This window comes from Lepisosteus platostomus, chromosome 14 (genome assembly GCF_059453375.1).
Source record: "Lepisosteus platostomus isolate fLepPlt1 chromosome 14, fLepPlt1.hap1, whole genome shotgun sequence".
NCBI classification, from domain to species: domain Eukaryota; kingdom Metazoa; phylum Chordata; class Actinopteri; order Semionotiformes; family Lepisosteidae; genus Lepisosteus; species Lepisosteus platostomus.
This window is the reverse complement of record NC_142624.1, coordinates 30908339-30927385: the sequence shown is the minus strand read 5'-3', so window position 1 is coordinate 30927385 and position 19047 is coordinate 30908339. Positions and strand designations below refer to the sequence as shown.

The following is a 19047-nucleotide window of genomic DNA, read 5'->3' as shown; positions in this document are numbered from 1 at the left end:
CCACAACTATTTTTAATTGCACAGTCTGTTAATACGGATATATTTATATCAAAATGTAGGTGGATCAGTTCTTGTTTCCGATTAAACTTGAGCTTCTGACAGTGGCAAACCTGATGTTGAAATTATTATTAAAGTGAAATATAATTTATAATAAATATATAATCAGATGTGAAATACAGGTTTAGTGATAAAGACCAAAAACCTAGGCAGAATCCAAAATTAAGCTTATCCAGCCACAATGTTACCCCACAAACGATTCAACCTAACAAAGACACTCGGATGAACTCTTGACTTGATCCGACTATAGTCATAAAACAATTTCAATCTGAAGTGTCACCTTTAAGACACAATACACAGAATTTTGTTCTGATCACAACTGTCACACATTTGTGATTTTAATGCTAAACTTGTACCAACCCGGATTATAGTTTCATTAAGGTTAAATAGAAACTCAGACCCCAGCCTAAACTCATACTAAACTTTGAAGCCTTAACCAACCCTGTTAAAATATGAGACCAGTGGAAGTCTAAAATGTAGAGTTCTAAACACAATCTTAGTCCACCCTGGTATCTGTTCTAAACTTGGAATTAGCCAAATTGAAAGGTACACCTAAAAGAACCCAGTTTTAAACACAAAACAAACCAATATTTTAAGGAGACCTTCTTGAGCCCAGCCAACTCTAGGGCTGATTGTTTTCTAACCCTTTGCTCTTTCTGAGGCATACGGAGAAGGGAGTAATAGAAAGGATGATTTTCAAATCAGACCTAAAAGACAGTGCTCGCTTCACAGTAAAGGGGTCCCCCAGCATATCTTGTATTAACACACTAAGCTGGATAGTAAGTTCAGGGATGTTCTCTGAGAGAACCATCCTAGAGCCATGTTTGTAGCCGACTATAGACCCTGGGAAATGGCAAAACCTCTCACTGGATTTTTTCCAAAGAACATTTTTTTTCCCCTGTAATCTATCTGTAACCCCTCTCTTCAAACAGTCCCCGTGCTGTCCTGATACTCCCAAAAATAATTTGCTGCCTTTCCTGGGAACATCTGGCAGTGTGCTGAAACCTCATTTCGAGTAGCCATTAGGAGCCATGAGGAAAGATTGTCAAAGGAGAATATCATAGAAGCAGTAAGAAGGATTATGTTTAATTGAAAAAGAATTGTGTGCATTTGATTTACTAGAAATTGATCAGAGTTCCTGAAAAGCAAAATATGCTATGACAGTTCAAGTGTTCAGTAATTCAGTAATATGGAATGCTCAGTTTCCTCTTGGAATTGACTTGATTCTGTGTAGGTCACCGCTAGTTTATTAAGGTAGACAGGAACTTAGATGAGACTTAACTGTCGAACACTGGTCTGACCTTTGACTCACAGCACTTTGACTTATGGATCATGTGAGATCATTCCCTCAGCCCCTTAACCAGGTAGCATCACACACATCACACTGTCCCATACAAAAGCATGCGCTTTGTTTCTCTTTGTGGTTTCCTTCCTCATGCAGGAGAGCATATAAAACACAAAGCACTCATGACAGCATTGTCAGAGTAATGCAAACCCTTTCACACTGGTGCATTTTCCAAGATGAGTTCCGGCAGCTGTGTTCACAGAAGGGGCAGAATACATTCTGTTAATTGCATACAGATAGAAAGCTCCCTCCATCCTCTCTCAGCCTCCAGAAAAGCCTTCCAAATAGTGTCTCTCATCACCTCCCAGGCAGTGAGACTGATTTTTATTTTTTTTATTTTTTCGCAAAATTCATTCATTCAGACAGCATTCATAAATGATTGTTTCATAATATACACATTCAATAAAAGTTCGGTTATTATACCTTCAAGTGTGGGGGTGTTTGTGTGAGTGCATGTGTATACAAGTACGCCTGCTGATTTGTGTGTGGCTGTGTGTGAAACAGATTATAAGCCAAAAACATAAAGGGATACTTCATTCTTAATTTGCTTCAAAAACAATAATAATAATAATAAAACAAAAATAATTCCTTTTTAAAAAAGCATTGTCATATCATGCGAAACCTGCAGACTTGTTTAACTACATGTAGGGTGTATTCACAGTGGTGTCTGTAACTGACTTGAGTATCTTTTACAAACAGATGGCCTTAGAATGAACAGTTTACCACATGTGGGCAGTAATGGTGCAGAGTCAGGCCTTGCCAGGAGAGAGTGTATTACCCAGTTGAGCACAGATTCCTACCCGCACTACAGCAGTAGAGTGAACTGTCGACCTTTTGATAAGAACTGCCCTGTGCTTCAGTTACTGTACAGAAAAAAAGTGCTTTTAGTGATAGATCATTCCTGTCAATGTACAGGTGTTTTAAAACGAAGACCAGCAGATTTTACCTCGGGGTTTGTGGGAGGAACCGTTAACGTTTGTGAAACACAATGAAGAGAAAGGGGTTGCAGCGCAGTCAAACACCACTGTGTGCATGTTTGTCTGTGTGTGTATGGCGTGTGTTTGTCAGTATTTGTAACTGACTAGAGGAATTGCCCCCTCCGGGCTGTCAGACCACCCCCTCTTTCACCACAGGCTCATTTTCCTTGATTTGCTTTTGTCACTAAGTTACTTAGTGACTTTTACCACAGAGAAACTGACACCCACCACATTACACAATCCCCGTGTGCTGCAGGACAGTCTCTGCTCAGGCAGAATGTCAGGGGCATGTCGATTCTTGTACTACAATTGCAAAAGAGGGTTTGTCTAACATCCAGAACTTAGAGCTTATTATCACTTCACTGATTCAGAAAACTCTGCAGTTACGTCCTTTGGAATTCATATTTTAAATATTAAAACATGAGTCTCTTGTATTGTTATACTATCAGAAATGTGTTTTTTTTTGCTTGACTTCCTGTGATTGGCGGGAGAGATTAGTCCTTGACTCCCATCGGAAGTTGAGGTCGGTGGAGGGCGGAATTGAGTGCGATTGGAGAACGGGAGGTAGGGTTTGGGGTGGGAGTATTGATGGTGGCAGACGGTTGGGTGCAAATTCCTTCCCTTTTTCCTCAATATCAACTCCAGCGAGATGTTCTCTGTCTCCGTGAAGGAGTCCCACATGGCTTGTGTCCTGAAAAATTTCAACAGGAGACGCCCCGGATTTCCCCCAATCCACAGACACACTGACAATGAGCCCCTTGGAAATGAACACACCTGTGAATTTGTGAGTGGGAATCTCTCTGTGTATGTGAGGTTTACATTTGGCTATGTCTAGGCATGTGAATGTGTTCATGTCTGTATACCTGCGTAGTGCATAACAGTACATGTTTATGATACCAGTTTATGGAACCAGGTGTGTGTCTCTGCCAGTGTGTTTCTACTGTGTCATGTCCCAAGCTCTCAAGCATAAGGAGGTAACCAGTAGCCAGGGGAATCAGGGCTGTTGTCCAGAGGTCAGGTGTCAGAGGTGAGCCAACAGCAGGGATCACTCCAAACCGAAGGTGCTGGTCTCCTCCACAGCAGTCAGCATCTTCTCATACAGCATAGAAAATGAAGGGTAGGGGGGCAGGTCCAGACGGTTAAAGCAGGTATGAGCTCTGTGGTGACACAACAGACGTATTTACTGTCTGACCACACATTTTTCATTAATTTGATTTTCTAAAGAAAAGTGACAGATAGAGATAGGGAACCGAACAAACGTGGGTGTAAGGACTAGGCAGTACCTGGGCAGAGACGTGATCTTGCCCCACTTCTCCACGCAGAATCTGCGGGGACCGTTACTGCCCCGGAGCGATGCGAAGCCTTCGTATGGGATGCTGGAGGTGCCAGTCACAAACTGTGGAGAAGAGGGAAGAGCAGAAAGAGGGAAAGAGTGAAAGACCGAAAGGGCAGGAAGGATCGGAGAGAGGCAAACCTTTTAGTAAAACAAACACAGCAACCAGCAAGTGTACGGTTTAGGGCTCATATTAATCTTAAAGGATGTCAGTTTATTTATGTTTATTTTTTGCCTTTTGCCTTATCCGTCATTCTTTGTTCTGAAAAGTATAACCTGAAGCCCAGCAGAAGGCACTGTGTGAGTGGCGCTATACCTGTAACAGTCGGAGTCGCTGCTCATTGTTGAATCTTTCCACTGCTGCCCAGAACCACCTGATCACTATGTGGTTGTCATGGTATCCTGTGCAGGGGGAGACACACCGTCAGCTGCAGAACACACTCCACACTGCCTCCCCGCCCCACATATCAACCCGATTTCCCTCAATGTCTCTCTTTCTCACCACCCAATTTCCTTCCCTATTAATAGGTCAAAATTACCAACCCCCCCGTCCCTATTACTCGCAACCTTCCATGATTTCCTTCATTTCTCTATCCCTCTGCCCTTTTCTGTCTTCTTCCTGGCCTCTCCTCCACTCCTTCCCTCTCCCTTTCTTTCAATTCTCTGCTCTTTCTCTTTTCCTCACCTCCTCTGTACTCAGTGTTGTTTCTCCAGTCGCTCAGGTCGATCTCTGCAGTGCCAGCGATCACCAACTCCAGCTCCCGAGCGTCGAATACAGAGACCAGCCGGGCGTCAACCACCTGCAATCACCACATTAATGCCATAGCCTCCACACCACCACCATCAACCACGTCAACCAACACAACAACAGCACAACGGTAAGCTAAAGCACTGATAGTACCTCCATTGTTAATATGGCACTATCACTGTTACTATGTACAGTAGCATGTACTGCTACCTACTGTAATAATATAGTTGGTACTATTGCTACTGTATCAGTTACTGTCGCCATTGTTACAGTGGCATCATCATTTTGACTATTTGTATTATAGAAGTATCACTCTCTTCATTAATGACAGAGACAAACCGTTATATTATGTCTATGGCTTAATCAACATAAACATTATTACATCTATGGGGGTGGGCAGTGTACTGAAAGCGGGAGGCAATATACTACCTCATAGAAGCCACGGACCAGGCTCTCAGTCTGCTGTACCACGCCCCTCTCGATACGCCACTTCACCATGCGCTCAATGTACTCCTTCTTGTTCTTCTCTGATACAGGGATATTGGCGCCGCCCGGCTTCAGCTCTCGCTCTGTGATCTGTGCAGAAACACACAGGGAGGAAACACACAGAGGAAACAATTAACTCCACCCTTAAAAAAGGGAGATCTTGAAAATGATTATTGGCCTTCAATTATTACAACATCTAACAGCACAAACTGCAACTGCAATGTCACAAAATGCATGGAGTCGATACATCCTGGTAAACCTTTAGTTGGCGCGTTTTTTGCCGTCTGTCTGTGCCAGTTGGAGGGAGACCGACCTGCCCAAAGACCTCCTCGTTGACGGTGAAGGTGAGATCCAACATGTCATTGATGTCATTATCCTTCATCCACTGCAGGCTCTGGTGGAACTCCTCATCAAGGTATTCCAGGTCACTGAGGTCACATGGGCTGGGACAATGAAAAATGACAAGGGACAATGATCACAGCTATACTCTCTCTGATATACAGCACACTCATTACTACTGCTCCTAGAGAGCCACAGCCCTCCAGGCTTCCATGACAACTTAACGTCCAGTCCTTCATGACTAAAGGCTTGGATACAGTCATAATGTATCCAAGCAGTTAAGTATGTAACCAAACTGTATTAGCAGTTAAGCTAATAACTGCTTCAATCCAGAGGAGAAGAACAGTCTAGATCAGAAATTCAGATTTGAACAGAAATATAATCCAGAAATAAAAGCATATCCTCCAGTGTCTGAATAATAGAAAATGGACATCCCTGACTGTAGGCTTCCAGGGTAAAGGACTCAACATAATCAAAAGTTCTACATACACTTTACATACTTTCCATTTCAGTCAGAGAGCACACATATACATTGGATGAAAACTGATCAATCACGGTGGTTGTCAACGAACACATACCCCTTACACCTCACCAGGTGCTCTAGCCAGAACCGACTCAAACTAAATGAATTGCTTTCATTAATGCAACTGATTTGGCTTACTGTAAATGTACGTAACCACAATTCTGGATTCAATTAATATTTCATGGATTTCATGACAGGATCCTTTGTTGAGAAACGTGTGGTCTGTTCCCCACTGTGTGAGTGCCAACACTGTCATGGGGAGGTGATAAATGTTAATACACTAGTGGCAGTACTTACATCCTGAGAAGCCCCTTGTAGAAGGGTCGGGTGAAGAAGGCATCCAGCAGGTACTGGTGAATCAGGGCCAGGCCCAGAATACGCCCACTGAACCGGAACCTGAAAGAGGGACAGACTTGTCACACAGTACTGAGACACTGATACACAGTATAGCTAAACACAACACACAGCACACTTATAGACATGGAGCACAACCACAGCACACTGCAAACACTCTCATTGTGCACAAGCATACACACTCACAGGCTGACATTGAAGACACTTTGTTCAAGGGTCGAATGTTGTTCCTTCAATTTTCCAAAACGTAAATGTAAAACTACACAGTGGCAGATGTAGCAAGAAATACCACAGGTTTTCTATTTAAAAATAATTAGATCAAATTAGCTGATACATTTAATGAGTGAGAAAGGAACGTAAATATGGGGCAAGTAGTCTTGAAAGTCACCCTGCTGCTGTACATTCATTCAGAGGACACACATACGCAGTGGATGAAAACTAACCACTCGTGGTGGTTGTCAACGAAGGCAGACATGGGGCTGATCTGCACTGTGTAGGTGTCATTGGCAGAGTATTCAAACAGGCCGTAGTAGGGGTTGAATAGCTCCCGGGACACAAGGAAAAAGAACTCTCGCGATGGGCCACTGTAATCCAGCCTGAAACATGCATATAGCAGATCAGAGGTCAAAGGCCATAGGTCAGGACAATTATATCAGTATGAATATCAGGGTGTGTACAGCAGTGTTTTTGCATGTTATCCAAGAGTATGTATCTATTGGTACAGTTATACAAGCAAAGGAGTTTCAGCAGTTTTTTGGAAACATGTTTTTGACACATTTATTCTGATATTCTGTCATACAGAATTTTCTAGATACTCCCAATTGGAAATGTCTTTTGACATTATTGAATTCCACGAACTATATAATCATCTTTCAGAAAATGACAGTGTAATGTATGTTTATTCCTGCATAGAATAATCCCACAGCTAGTAAACATTGCCTAAGGTTTCCTACAGCTACAATATACAGTAGACAGTTTACAGAGAGACAATAAAAATGCAACGGATGCTAATAGTTACAGTACTCACATATTGGTATTTAATGCTATATTTTACTTCTTTTAATGTAAACTTCAAAATCTTTTAGAAAGGCTCCAAATTAGAAGTACATGTGAATGACTTACTAGGTTTATAAAATGACAGAATATGTCCACCTCAATAACAGTACTTAAGAGTGTAAGTGTGTTTATTCAGTGTTATACACTGTGGATAGCTGTGTATCAGTGCAGAGGAGTGCATCCTACCCCTCCTCTCCTACAAAGGTTACATAGAGTTTGTTCCTCTGCAGGTCCTTGCGGGAGTAGCCCATGATCTGGTTAAAGGCGTCTTCTAGGAGATGATCCCTGCGGATAATCAGCCTTTGGCAGAGAGAGGGGGAGAGCAAGTGGTGGAGTAAGGGAGAGAGGGAAAGAGAGACACCATCACTTGCACAGGACTCATCGCTAGAAAGTCAGGTTGCTGCTAGAAGGGGCAGTGGTGGCACTCCTCTCTGGTGCAAGAACGCCAGACCCCACCATGGAGACAAGATGAGCTAAATCACAATAAATGTGCTCTGTAATATGATATGCTAAACCAAGATCTTTTCACTACCATTCATATTTCCTTGTCACGGCACTGTCCTCTTGCCCACATACTTACTTCAGTTTCCCTGGGCCCTGCCCATAGCCCTTGGTCTCCAGCTTGCGGTAGAAGTTGCGCAGTTTGGCCTCAAAGTCCCGCTTGTAAGGAGCAGGGGCTCGGGCATTTGCTCGCTGAGTACCTGAGAGATAAAGAGAGGGAGGTGGAGGGAGGAAGGACAAAGTGGGCGTGCAGGAAGAAAAAAAAAACACAGAGAGAGGAAAAAGAGAAGGTTAAAGAGTGAGTTCTTGTTCTTGACAAAGTGAAGTGTAAGCAGGAGAAGGGAAGTCTTTTGTCTCTCAGGGAGTTTTGGCAGAGCTGTTCTGTTTTAATTAGTATAGTGAAACGAGGTCATTCTCAACACAATAAAAACTGGAAGACATCACAGAAAGAAGGGAGAAAAATTCAACACATTACACCTTCATATTATAAATCATTCTTATTAAAACATTGGAAATCATAATCTAATTCATTTGTACTGAAAAAATATTTGCTTGCATTTAATATATCGACATCAATCAGCAATAGACTATCAACGCACATAATTACGTCTGACAAACTACACTTCTTACACCTTTATATGCAGTATACATTTACAGTGCACATTCAGTAGTCTTATTCATAAGGGGTTGGTTGCAGAGAACCATCAGAAATAGTCACATTCGCATAGAATCAAGTCCACCCCTACACTGTCGCATAATGTAGCACAGAATATAGCACATGTGGTCCAAAGATATAAGTAGCCCACACTTATAAGAGAAAGTAAGTACTTATTCATTGGCTTTAAGTTAATTTAAAAAACATCGATCAACTAAAGGAAACAACAGTATTCACAAACATATAGTAATAATCAGTTAAAATAAACATGAATGCCTCCTCTGCATCCCTCATGCACTTTCTCTGCCTCTGAAATTAACGTACCTCACTGGAATGAAATGGGCAAAAACAGTCAGAAAAAACCTGTAAAGTCATCTCCAGCCTGTCATTCCCCATGCTGCCAACACAGAACCGGGGGCGTTTCTTGCAACATAAATACAAGACCATGTTGTGATGTGTACTAGGCAGTGAGAACTTAGGCAGGAGGCAGCAAGAGGCTCTCTCACTAGCTAGATTCGTCTCAGGACCCTAGTCTTTTGCATTGCAACCTTCAGCTCAACTTTCATCTTCACGCAAGACCCCTTCCGCAGACTAAATCGTGAATAAGCAGATTCCCAAATGTTAAATTTACAGATATCGAGACCCCACATATACATACTCAGTGCATAGGTGTGTTCGGTCAATATGATATGAGGTGTATAAAGGAATTTTACACAACTGCTACTGAAATCTGAGGATTTGATACAGTAGAAGACATGCCAAGGCTGCAGATCAGCAAGAGGAGATAGAAGGAGAGAGGCAAGGAGCGACAAATATATTAAAAGGCAGAGAGATATGTTTTGTGCTGAGCCAATTTCCTTTGGCAAAATGACTAATCTTGTTAGGCCAATAAAAGCTCTTCCACAATTGAATCTGAGAGAGAGAGGCAGAGTGGGAGAGACAAGACACCTCTTTGCCTTAGCTAAATCTGTTTACCTTGCTATTACAATACTACAGTTTGGGCACAGCTGGGCCCGGGGACTATAGAAACAGACTTCAAGTGAATAAATCTGGTGAAGAAAAGGCGATTGAAAGGGTGGGGGATTTAATTATACCAATGAATAAATAATTAATTGCATTTATATAGCATCTTTCATCTCAAAGAATCATTTAGCATATTAAATATAGGAAGGGACCCTTTCCTGAGACTAACTGCATCCAACATATCCACGAAAAAACAATGTAAAGGGTAGAAACTTGACTGAGACCAAGTGAGGGTAGATAAGGAAAGTGTACCACGCTAGCAATAAGGGAAAGGCTGAATAACATGGGGGAGTGAGTGAGACAGGAAAGGGGGGTAAGACACTATTTTCATTGGAATTGTAGAGCAAAAAGCAATGCAAAAAATCAAAGAATAGAATTAAAAAATGAAGCAATATAAATACAGTAAAAAGGTCTCTCCTCAGGTGAATGAGTGCAGGAAAACCCACCTGGAGAGTTCTGGGGGGAAGAGACGGGCGAGCCCCGTGGGGACTGACAATAGCTGGCGTGCAGTAAGGCATGGGGTGGTACGTATGACATCACTTCCTCTTCAAACAAGCTGTGTTGAGAAAGTAAAGGACGTATAAGACAGAGAAGTAACGACTGAAACCTCACATTTTCTTTTCCATACAGGTCTATTTGGCTGTTTCATTACAGTTCTGTCATGACCCCAGAGAAACATCTCTGACCCTTTAATGGTTTCTTAGGATCGTTGTTTCCTTCCAGCAGGCCATGAGTAGATTCTAGAAAGATCAAATCAACCTCAATGAGCCTTCGTTCAGCCCACAGTGACCCCTACTCCCCTGACTAACCTTAGCAACATGACAAGGTCAGCATCACTGGAAAGCCGGGCAAGGCCAGGGGCACCCTCACTGCGGATAAACTGCACCTTCTCCCTGAAGAGACGGACACAGCCACTGTATCACTGAACACAGAAGCACAGCCGACGCGCTCGCGCCGTCTATCTGAACAAACACAAGCTCGCGCTGTCTCTGTCCGCACACACACTGGAAGGGAGAAGAGGCAGGAAATGGAAGGGAGTGGAGAGCGTGGAAGAGCGAGAGAGTGGGATGCAGGAGAAGGAAGATGGAAGAAGAGAGACGGGATAGAGAGGAAAAGTAAGGAGAAGCATGGAGGCAAGGAGTGAAACAGAGAAACCGAGATGAAGGAAAAGGTGTCACCTGAGCGAGTGGTTCCTGATGAGCTCTGGCTGCCTTTCCTGCAGGATTTCGAAGATGTTGGGTTGCCGCAAAAATGCCACAATCTTGTCATTATAAGCTGCAATGGAAAATAGAGCCAGGGGTCAGGCACAGACACACCACACCCACCCACTGGAAACACAGGCCTAGGCATTTTTCAGTCTTACTGGTCTGGAGGATAAAGTGTCTTTTTTTACATAATTAACTTTAAATCCCATACCTCACTATGTGTGGTACAGAGTGGCAAAGTGGGGAACAGCAGAGAGTAGGATAGCACCACTGTGGGGTAAATTTGGTTGTGGTAGGGTTGGCAGTGGGGCAGGCTTCTCTCAGAATCTGCTCACATGTCAGTGCGGTAAAATGTGAGTGGGCCCGTGTGTGAGGGCAAGCTGGTGTCATACCCACCGACAGGCACCATGTCCTGGTACTGGCTGCGACTAACTGTGTTGAAGGTGCTGGAGGGACGAGGGAGAACGGGTGGGCCAGAGTGCCGGGAATCATCACCCACCTGGAAAACAGCACAGAACCGCCGAGCTTAATACCTCCCATCGTCCATCACAGGACACTTACTAGCACCTCCATTTTCAGAATTGTTTCTCCACAAATAATGTGTTCTGGGTTGAAATTGTGAATGATTCATAAATGCGGAAATGTGAAAGAGCAGTTAGCAGTTCATATATCTGGGATATTAATAAGATATTTAGAGGCTCATGCTGTCCGTTACCTGAAGAAAATAAGAAAATATAGTCATCCCTGTCTGCTTGTCTGCATGTCTCATACTCCACACATCCCAGTACAGCTAGCTAATCATGTGATTTCCAGTGACTCTGCACAAGGTTGTAAAGGAACAGGTAAATGTTTATTCCATGCTGAAAGGAAAAGAAAAGAGACACAACGTTTCAGCTGTGGAGCCTTCTTCAGGTGTGAGGCTCACAAGTGAAGAAGTCTCTTTTCTTTTCCTTTCAGCATGGAATAAACCCTTATCTGTTCCTTTGCAGCCTACACATGCTAACCCCACTACCTACTTGAACTTCTGTCCCCAAGGTTGTCTAGTCCACTAACTTTCTAGCATCCAGCACAAGGCTGGAATCCAAAACAAGAAAGACTCTCCTTACTGATTTCCATTCATAGAAATAATGTATTGTTTTTAAAAATGTTTGTATCAGTGTCAACTGACTGGAAATTTTGTGTGTCAGTCAGTGGCCAGGGGTTGAGCAGATGCAGTACAGAGCAGGGTGGTTTGCTACAGAATATGTCAGAAAGTGTTGCAGTGCAGACTGCTGCCGAGGCCAAGGGGTCGGGAGTTTGGGGAGGTACGGGCGCAGTGCTCACCAGGCGCCGGGTGCTCACCTCCCCGGCGCTGTGGCTGCGCTGGCGGGTCAGGTGCTGGCGGTGCGCCAGGAGGCTGCTGGGCCGCGCGCTCTGCAGCGGAAGGCGGGGGTCGATGAAGGTCGTGCTGCGGCAGTTGTGATCCACGAAGAATGGCTGGAGTAACAGACAAGGGGACAAGAAACAGCCAAAGAGAGGGGTGGAACAGTTAGCTTGAGAGCACCTCTCTGCTGCTCCTGCAGGGATACAGAGTGCCTCACTATCACCCACAGAGTGTTGGTCAGCAAGGAAAAGAGAGAGATAGAATAGCAGTAAGATGGCAATGTGGAGGAGAAGAAGACGTTTAGTGAGAAACAGAAAAGAAAACACAAAAGGAATGAGTAAGGGAATGAGCCGACAAAATTCTAGACAAAAGACAGGAGGGATGAACCATTTGCAAGAAAAATAGGATGATACAGACAGGGGACTGAGGGAGAAAATAAGAACTAGCACCACAGAAAGGAAGTAGGGAGCCCAGTTGGGAGAATAGAAGGGAAGACAGGAAGGTGTTTCTGGTAAAGAAAGTGTGGGACTCTCCCTGACCTTGCCTGTGTGGTCATGTTTCATCTCCCAGCCGCGCGGCAGCTCGAGCTGCTTGTTGGCGAACATGTTGAGGAAGGCGACCAGGTCCCGGTTGTGCTGGTAGCGCTCGAAGTGGTGGGCGTCGCGCCGCACTTTGCTGATCATGTGTTTCAGACACGAGTTACTCGTGAACATGCGATAGGCACTCTGCAGAGAGCGACAACGAATCCAGGCATTTACTGCCACACTTAAGTTGATAGCAATTATTCGAAAGAGAAAAAACTCACGTTAGGAAAATTACTAAACTCCGCTGTCCTGCCTCTAACCACTGCACACTCCACAACCAAGCTAAAACTGAAAAACTTAAACTAAACTAAAGCACGGTGAAGTGCCCGCTTTACATTTCCTAGTTCCAATATATTTAGAAAGGGAAATCCTTCCTCTTGAGACTTAATGACCTAATCGATCTCATTATTTGCTCAACCGGACAAGTTTAAGCTGCTCCTTGCTCTTATGCAGATTATGATTTTTAAAGAGCCTTGAAGATCAGAGTCTACCCAACAGGCAGTTTGTTAGGTGAATAGGCATGACATCCACACCACCATTCTCAGTGCGTGTGCGTCAGTGTGAGTACTGCAGCGCTGTACATGTGTGACTGCTATGTGTAACCGTGTGCAGTACGTTTGTGCGGCACATATGGCAGCATGCATTCAGCCGTTCGCTCCAGCAGTTGCTCACAGGGTTGGAATGCAGCACGGTGAAGAAGTCGGGGCTGGTCAGGAACTTGGCGCTGGGCGACTGGAGCAGGAGGCTGAGGCGTGAGCGGGTGCTGGAGGGGGGCAACATGCCATCCCGCCGGTATTCTGTCCCAGACAACAATGACTGTCAACGATACAGTGCCTAAACACGCAAGAACATCTCTATATTCAACGAACAACAAAACGTAATTGTAATTCTGATCCATGAAGCTGAACACACAAGGTCCTGGGGTGATTAAATAACAACACAGCTTGGGCTCTACAATCCCCATACGACTCCGATTTTGTTACTGGCATCCGCTGATGCCGACTGGACATTCCCAAGCAGACGCGCGCAGCAGGCTGAGCTCGGCCAGGGGTGGATGAGTTTGTATCCAGCCAGGACGAGGGATACTAGGACTGCAGCCAAAATGAGTTGATCAGGAATTTGCGACTATGAATCTGGGTGGCTGTCGGGAACCATATAGAAGATAAAATGATTTACAAGTCAAATGTTGAATGGGCTTAGTGCTGGAAACGCCCAACTGTTTGATCTTTAAAGGTCTGAATTTCCATACCATCTAAATTTGATGATTTTTACATTGTCCTTCATGCATGGGTATGGTAATACCAATATACAATATACCAATATACACAGATGACCCGAAGAGGATAAAATATCCTAATAAGGTCCAGAAACAGGACATTGATCCATGTCAGGGTTTAAAAGCTGTAGGCTTGTGTTAACAAAGCAAAAGAGCAATATGTTATTAAATAATTATAAACCTCATGTTTATCTATGTAAAAAGTAACATTTGCCCAAAGTAACCCAACAATCCTAAAATAACCAGAAGATTTTATTGGGTCCTATAATATCCCGCATCCCTTAAACTGCAGCCCTGTCTCCCTGCTGTGCTGTGGTTAGAGAAGGGCAGCTGTGTCTGTACCCGGGATAGTGTGGTGCAGCAGGTCGCCGTCTTCAGGGGGGATCTCAGATGCCTGGTCCTCGGGCCGCTCGTTTGTCATTGTCCGCCGGATACTCTGATACCTATGGGAGAGAAAGAGATAGACAGACAGGGCACTGCATGTTTGCTTCCACAGGCCACCCATGCAAAAAGAAGGACATACAAAGGCTTCTCGTTCCCCCAGCAGGAGATCCCTATCTGTCTTTCTGTGCTTGGCCCTACCTGCGGTTCAGCTGTTCCATCTGCTGGATGGAGTTGGATCTCTGCAGGACCTGGGGAGCAGGGGGGGCGGTAGGCCGCTGCCAGGTGGTTGTCCGGTTCACATGGTCCACATAGAAGACCCGACCGTGGCTGTCAATACGGGCCTCCCAGTCTGACGCACAACACACACAGCAGAGCAGCAATATTACTGCACTTACTTACTAACCGGGGTTACTGGATCTACTGGGCTCCATCAATTCTCCACCACCTACTTCACACCCATTAGCTCCTCTGGCCTACCACCTGCCCAAACCCAACACTCTGAAGCCCCTGTGGCCAGTTGCATAAACACCTCCAGTGAAATCTCCCCTCAGTTTTCCCTTTAAGTGTTGTTAGAGTTTAAAGGCACTTTGCAAAGACTGCTGGGCAAAACAGAATGAAAACAGACGTCAGTGCCCTGCTTGAGAAACAGATACTCATGATTTAATACTTCAGGGGTTTTCCTCAGCAAGGCCTTGATCCCCTCCCCCTCTTTTCCCCAGAAATCTGGACTCACTGGGTGGCAGTGGCTCATCCACTCGCTGGTAGCGGCTGATTTCTTGACGCACTGAGGGCAGCGAACGCATTGGCTGGTGCCCATTGACCTGGGAGGCTGCAGGTGAGAGAAAAAGAGTCAAGAAGAACGGCAAAGAGAAAAGACAAATAAAACAGAAGGAGGAGCGAGAACAGGGAATAGACAGAGCAATGTTCATTGAGTTTGCTTCACTGAAGTATCTAGTGAAAATAGTGTATAACTGGTGGTTTGTTTACAGCCTACCAGTATAGTCAAGAATCAATATCCACTACCTTTCTGGGACTTTTCCAAGACACTGTTACCTATTTGTGTATAGTGTGGATGATTTTCTTTTCATTTTTTGTTACTGTTCCTAGACAGGACATTTTATGATTCACGTTTTCTAGACATATCCAGATGTTCATATTCTGCCTTGTTCTGCTTGTAATATTTCATTGTAATATCTTATCTTTGTAAAGATGTGCTTTTGTTAATGACACACAATAAGAATTGTTTCCATTTGTCTATTTTTTCCAGATTCTGTGTGCATCAGTCTTGTCTTCATTTCTGTGGATTGTCAAATTAACTGCAAAAGTACTGAATACCTGAATAGCTGAGAGAAACGTTCAAACTGGTCAGATTAAGTCAATATTGTGCTTATTTGGGTCATTATGAGTCTAGACCATAAACACCTGTAGACACACAATGGCCAGATTTGGAGATCACTGCTATACTCAATAGATACATGTTTCAAACATCCACTAAGATTGATTTTGAAAGTTAAACAGTTGAAATATGCACAGAAGCTCTGTGATTTTTATTTCATATTCATTTTCCCTTGCCTTGGTTTCTAATTGTCTGCATCAGTGCAGTTCAAACAGTTGTCCAGGGGGTCCCAACAAAGAATGCAACATTTTTCACTCCAAAACTAATTGTGAAATCAATCCCTGCACAGTACTCACTTTTCCATCATTAATGGATTGCTTACAGAGCTAACTTTCAACCAGAGGTTTTTTCATTCATTTCCATTTTTGTCATATAAACAGCTCTTGTCTGATAGTAATTCCCAATACATATTTTGTTTTGATTATAGGTTCTGTTCTTCTGAGTGATTCTTGGAAAGGGGATCTTCCAGATAAAAGAGGTTGACCTTCCCTGGTTTTGCTATACTAAAAGTGCCTTTATAGTGCTTGACGATGCTTTGCCACAGTGGTATACTACTGTGAAATTATAAGTGATTCCCTTTCAATGTGGAAAGAATCAGCTGCAGTGCCAACTTGTTCAAGAAATGCACAAATCCACTTTGCTCTCACCTGCATCTCCGTCAGTCTCTGTGGCACTCTGACCTGAGTCCACTGGGCCACTGGCCCCAGCTGACCTCACGTCCTCTTCCTGCGATTCACCTCCAGCAGCTTGCAGACTCTGCCTCCTCCTCCAGATCTCTTCCTCTTCTTCATCCCCATTGGCGGCTGTCGCTCCCTGAGGATCCTCCCCTCCTACAGCAGGTTGACCGGATCCTCCTCCTTCATCAGCAACATCGCTGGTGGTGGGTGTAGCTTCAGAAGACCCCCCTCCTCCTGGGTCGCTGGAGGGTGCCCCTCCCTCTTCCTCCTCCTGAAAAGAAACGAGCCAGACCACAATGCTGGGAGGTGGAGGAGGAGAGTAAGAAAAAAGAAAAGAGTGTGCAAAAGAGGCTGGATACCTCACTACGTATAAATACCTCAGCAAAATATATGTACCTCTGCCATGGAGCCACATCGGAATTTGTTCATTCTCTATCTCAGTCATAAAATATGCCAAACACTTGATCGCACTACGCTACATCTGTAGGAAGACCCAAGAGAAAAGTCTGCAAACCACATAAGCTCCAAACAATTTTCCAAAACTAATTATAAGTCAAAACATTTGACTCCTCATTATTGGGGTTACACTGTCTCTCGCTAGATTTCTCTAGTTAATTTTCTTTTACAAATACATTCAGAAAATCAGGATCAGCCCGCCCAGTAGTGTCTAGGGCTTCATTTCTTTGGAGATTTCTTTGGAGATTCTCCCACTGCTGTCACCCTGCCCCCTCTCTGCCCGCAGGAGGCCCACTGACCTGTGAAGAGGAGGCGGGGTATCGGCTGCTGTCAAAGGAGGAACAGCCTGTGGATGACTGATGGGTGGTGCCCGTGCCTGAGCTGGGGCCACCCTCTGTCACCTCGCTCTCTTGCTCCTGGCTGGACCCCCCTGGCTCTGGCTCCTCTGGCCCCTCTTGGACATCAGGCCCTGGGGGGCTATGGGAGGGGGGCTCCCCTTCTTCAGGCAGCTGGGCAACGGCCACAGCTGTCCCCTCTATCTCCTCTATCGGTTGAACCGCCTCCACTTCGCCCCCTTCCGTCCGGGGGGGTTTCCCCTCCAGGCCCCCGTTGAGCAGCAGCAGCAGACCCCCCTCCGTCTCTCCTCCCGGTTCGGGTCGCAGGCCCACCTCCTCATCCTCGTCGGAGTCAATGTGCAGCATGGCGCTGAGCCGCGTGTCCGTCGGGAAGCTGCTGCGTAGTTTGGGCGATGCGGCACCCAAAGGCCGCTCCCCTGGGCCTTTCGGGGCCTCGATTGCATCTAGGTAGTCATTGAGGGACTCCTGCCGCAGTGCGTGGGTGCAGCGCAGCTGAAATCCTCCTTCGGCGCCCCCCTCCAAGCCCTCCCTGGTTGTCTCGTCCTCCTCCTGCCCCTCCCCATTGCGCAGGACCTCGCCAGGCACGGAGTCTTCCGAGCCGGTGGGAGAGGGCTCCCTAGTGGTCCCTGGAACAGACTGGGAGTGGGGGTGAGGGCCACCTGGCAGGTCCTCATCATCAGAGGGGCTCCCTGGGTCCCCATTCACTGCAGTAGCCCCCAGAAGAGAGCCCATTGTGTCTGGCGAGGCGTCTAAGACAATACAGCAAGAGGGGAGACCAAAGTGTAGCACAACAATATATTACACGTTTCCTTCTAGTAACTTTAAACCAACGTATCTGCAGGGATGGAATTAAGATTCCCATGGCACAGCAGTCTGATACGTTCTTATTTATACTTGATGTAGACTAAAGAACAACAGCACAACAGTACATTTCCTTTCTATATCTAAATTATTTTCATTCCAATTCTTTGTATCATTTTCCTAAAATAAATTAAACGGTATGAACAGGCACATTACTTTGATGTATTGTAGATACCAGGGGTCTTATAAGTTCTAATTTACTTGCAGTACAGGTCTTTGCTATTATCTCCTTCTCAGTTGGTCCTGTTTGGAGAATATAGCCACACACGGTGCCCACCTTCATGTCCTGTGGACGTGATCTCGACTCGGAACTGCAGCTGACCACTGACATGGTCTGTGGGCAATCGGCGGCAGAGTGTGTAGCTCAGGGTCTGGTCCCTGTGTAACAGAGACATAGTCATCACTGAATGGGCACAGAAGCACATGCACATGTTCAGACACTCACACTGGCACGCTGAGGTCCACAGATTATATGGCATTAAGTTCAGTAATTGTGCAAGTCTTTGTCCCAAGCACTACCACTTGTTTAATATAGTGTATAAAATGCATGACAGTCTCCTACTTTTTCCCATAGTTATAGCTTACCTTGATTCTGTGATCTGCCGTATTATTGTGATCTGATTGAAGTAGCCTCAGACTATTTCCTCAGTTATTTACTACAGTAATTTCTTATCCACTGCTCTCCTGTTCAGACTCTCTTATTCAATAACTTATTGAATTGCCCAATAGCTGAAAAATGGAAAACCTCTCAGTGTAGGCCTGAGTAGGTAGTATTCTCGGAATGAGAACTAGGAACACAGTGGATCCACAGGACCTGGGGTGAGGATCCCAACCTTTCTGCACTACTATTGACTGGCAAAACCAGGACATCCCATGGGACATACTTTCATGACAGAAGCCAGCGTGCCTGTGAGCTGCTCCTTGTGAGCTGAACCAAGCCCAGAGAGGTGTACTGTTGTTCTGATCTGCACTGGGTTTCCACCAGGCCCATTAAAAGAAATCTGTCAGCCCGCATATACAAGCTGTTGGCTAGAGATCCCTGTTTGATTTTTTTAAAGGAAAAGATGCCAAAATGGTTGTTGTACAGTTATT

The 19047-nt window shown here is 44.9% G+C and overlaps 1 protein-coding gene across 13 annotated transcripts in view; it reads right to left on the bottom strand.

The window, feature by feature from the left end:
• Positions 1-1720: 1720 nt before the first annotated feature.
• hecw2a (HECT, C2 and WW domain containing E3 ubiquitin protein ligase 2a) overlaps positions 1721-19047 on the bottom strand; it is a 48473-nt gene continuing 31146 nt past the window's right edge. For 12 of the 13 annotated variants that reach the window (XM_088605601.1, XM_088605600.1, XM_088605606.1 and 9 more), the window contains 23 exons: positions 18233-18333; positions 17038-17843; positions 16253-16553; positions 14943-15038; positions 14408-14558; positions 14168-14268; positions 13222-13346; positions 12505-12690; positions 11926-12078; positions 10999-11101; positions 10576-10672; positions 10207-10290; positions 9844-9953; positions 7799-7919; positions 7405-7518; positions 6606-6758; positions 6106-6204; positions 5260-5389; positions 4890-5036; positions 4398-4512; positions 4029-4114; positions 3663-3775; positions 1721-3536 (listed from right to left, as the gene is read on the bottom strand). In XM_088605601.1, coding sequence (XP_088461727.1) covers positions 3425-3536; positions 3663-3775; positions 4029-4114; positions 4398-4512; positions 4890-5036; positions 5260-5389; positions 6106-6204; positions 6606-6758; positions 7405-7518; positions 7799-7919; positions 9844-9953; positions 10207-10290; positions 10576-10672; positions 10999-11101; positions 11926-12078; positions 12505-12690; positions 13222-13346; positions 14168-14268; positions 14408-14558; positions 14943-15038; positions 16253-16553; positions 17038-17843; positions 18233-18333 — 3604 coding nt within the window. In that variant the 3' untranslated portion in view covers positions 1721-3424. The remainder of the gene's footprint in view (positions 3537-3662; positions 3776-4028; positions 4115-4397; positions 4513-4889; positions 5037-5259; positions 5390-6105; positions 6205-6605; positions 6759-7404; positions 7519-7798; positions 7920-9843; positions 9954-10206; positions 10291-10575; positions 10673-10998; positions 11102-11925; positions 12079-12504; positions 12691-13221; positions 13347-14167; positions 14269-14407; positions 14559-14942; positions 15039-16252; positions 16554-17037; positions 17844-18232; positions 18334-19047) is intronic. The other variant, XM_088605599.1, reaches the window with a different exon arrangement.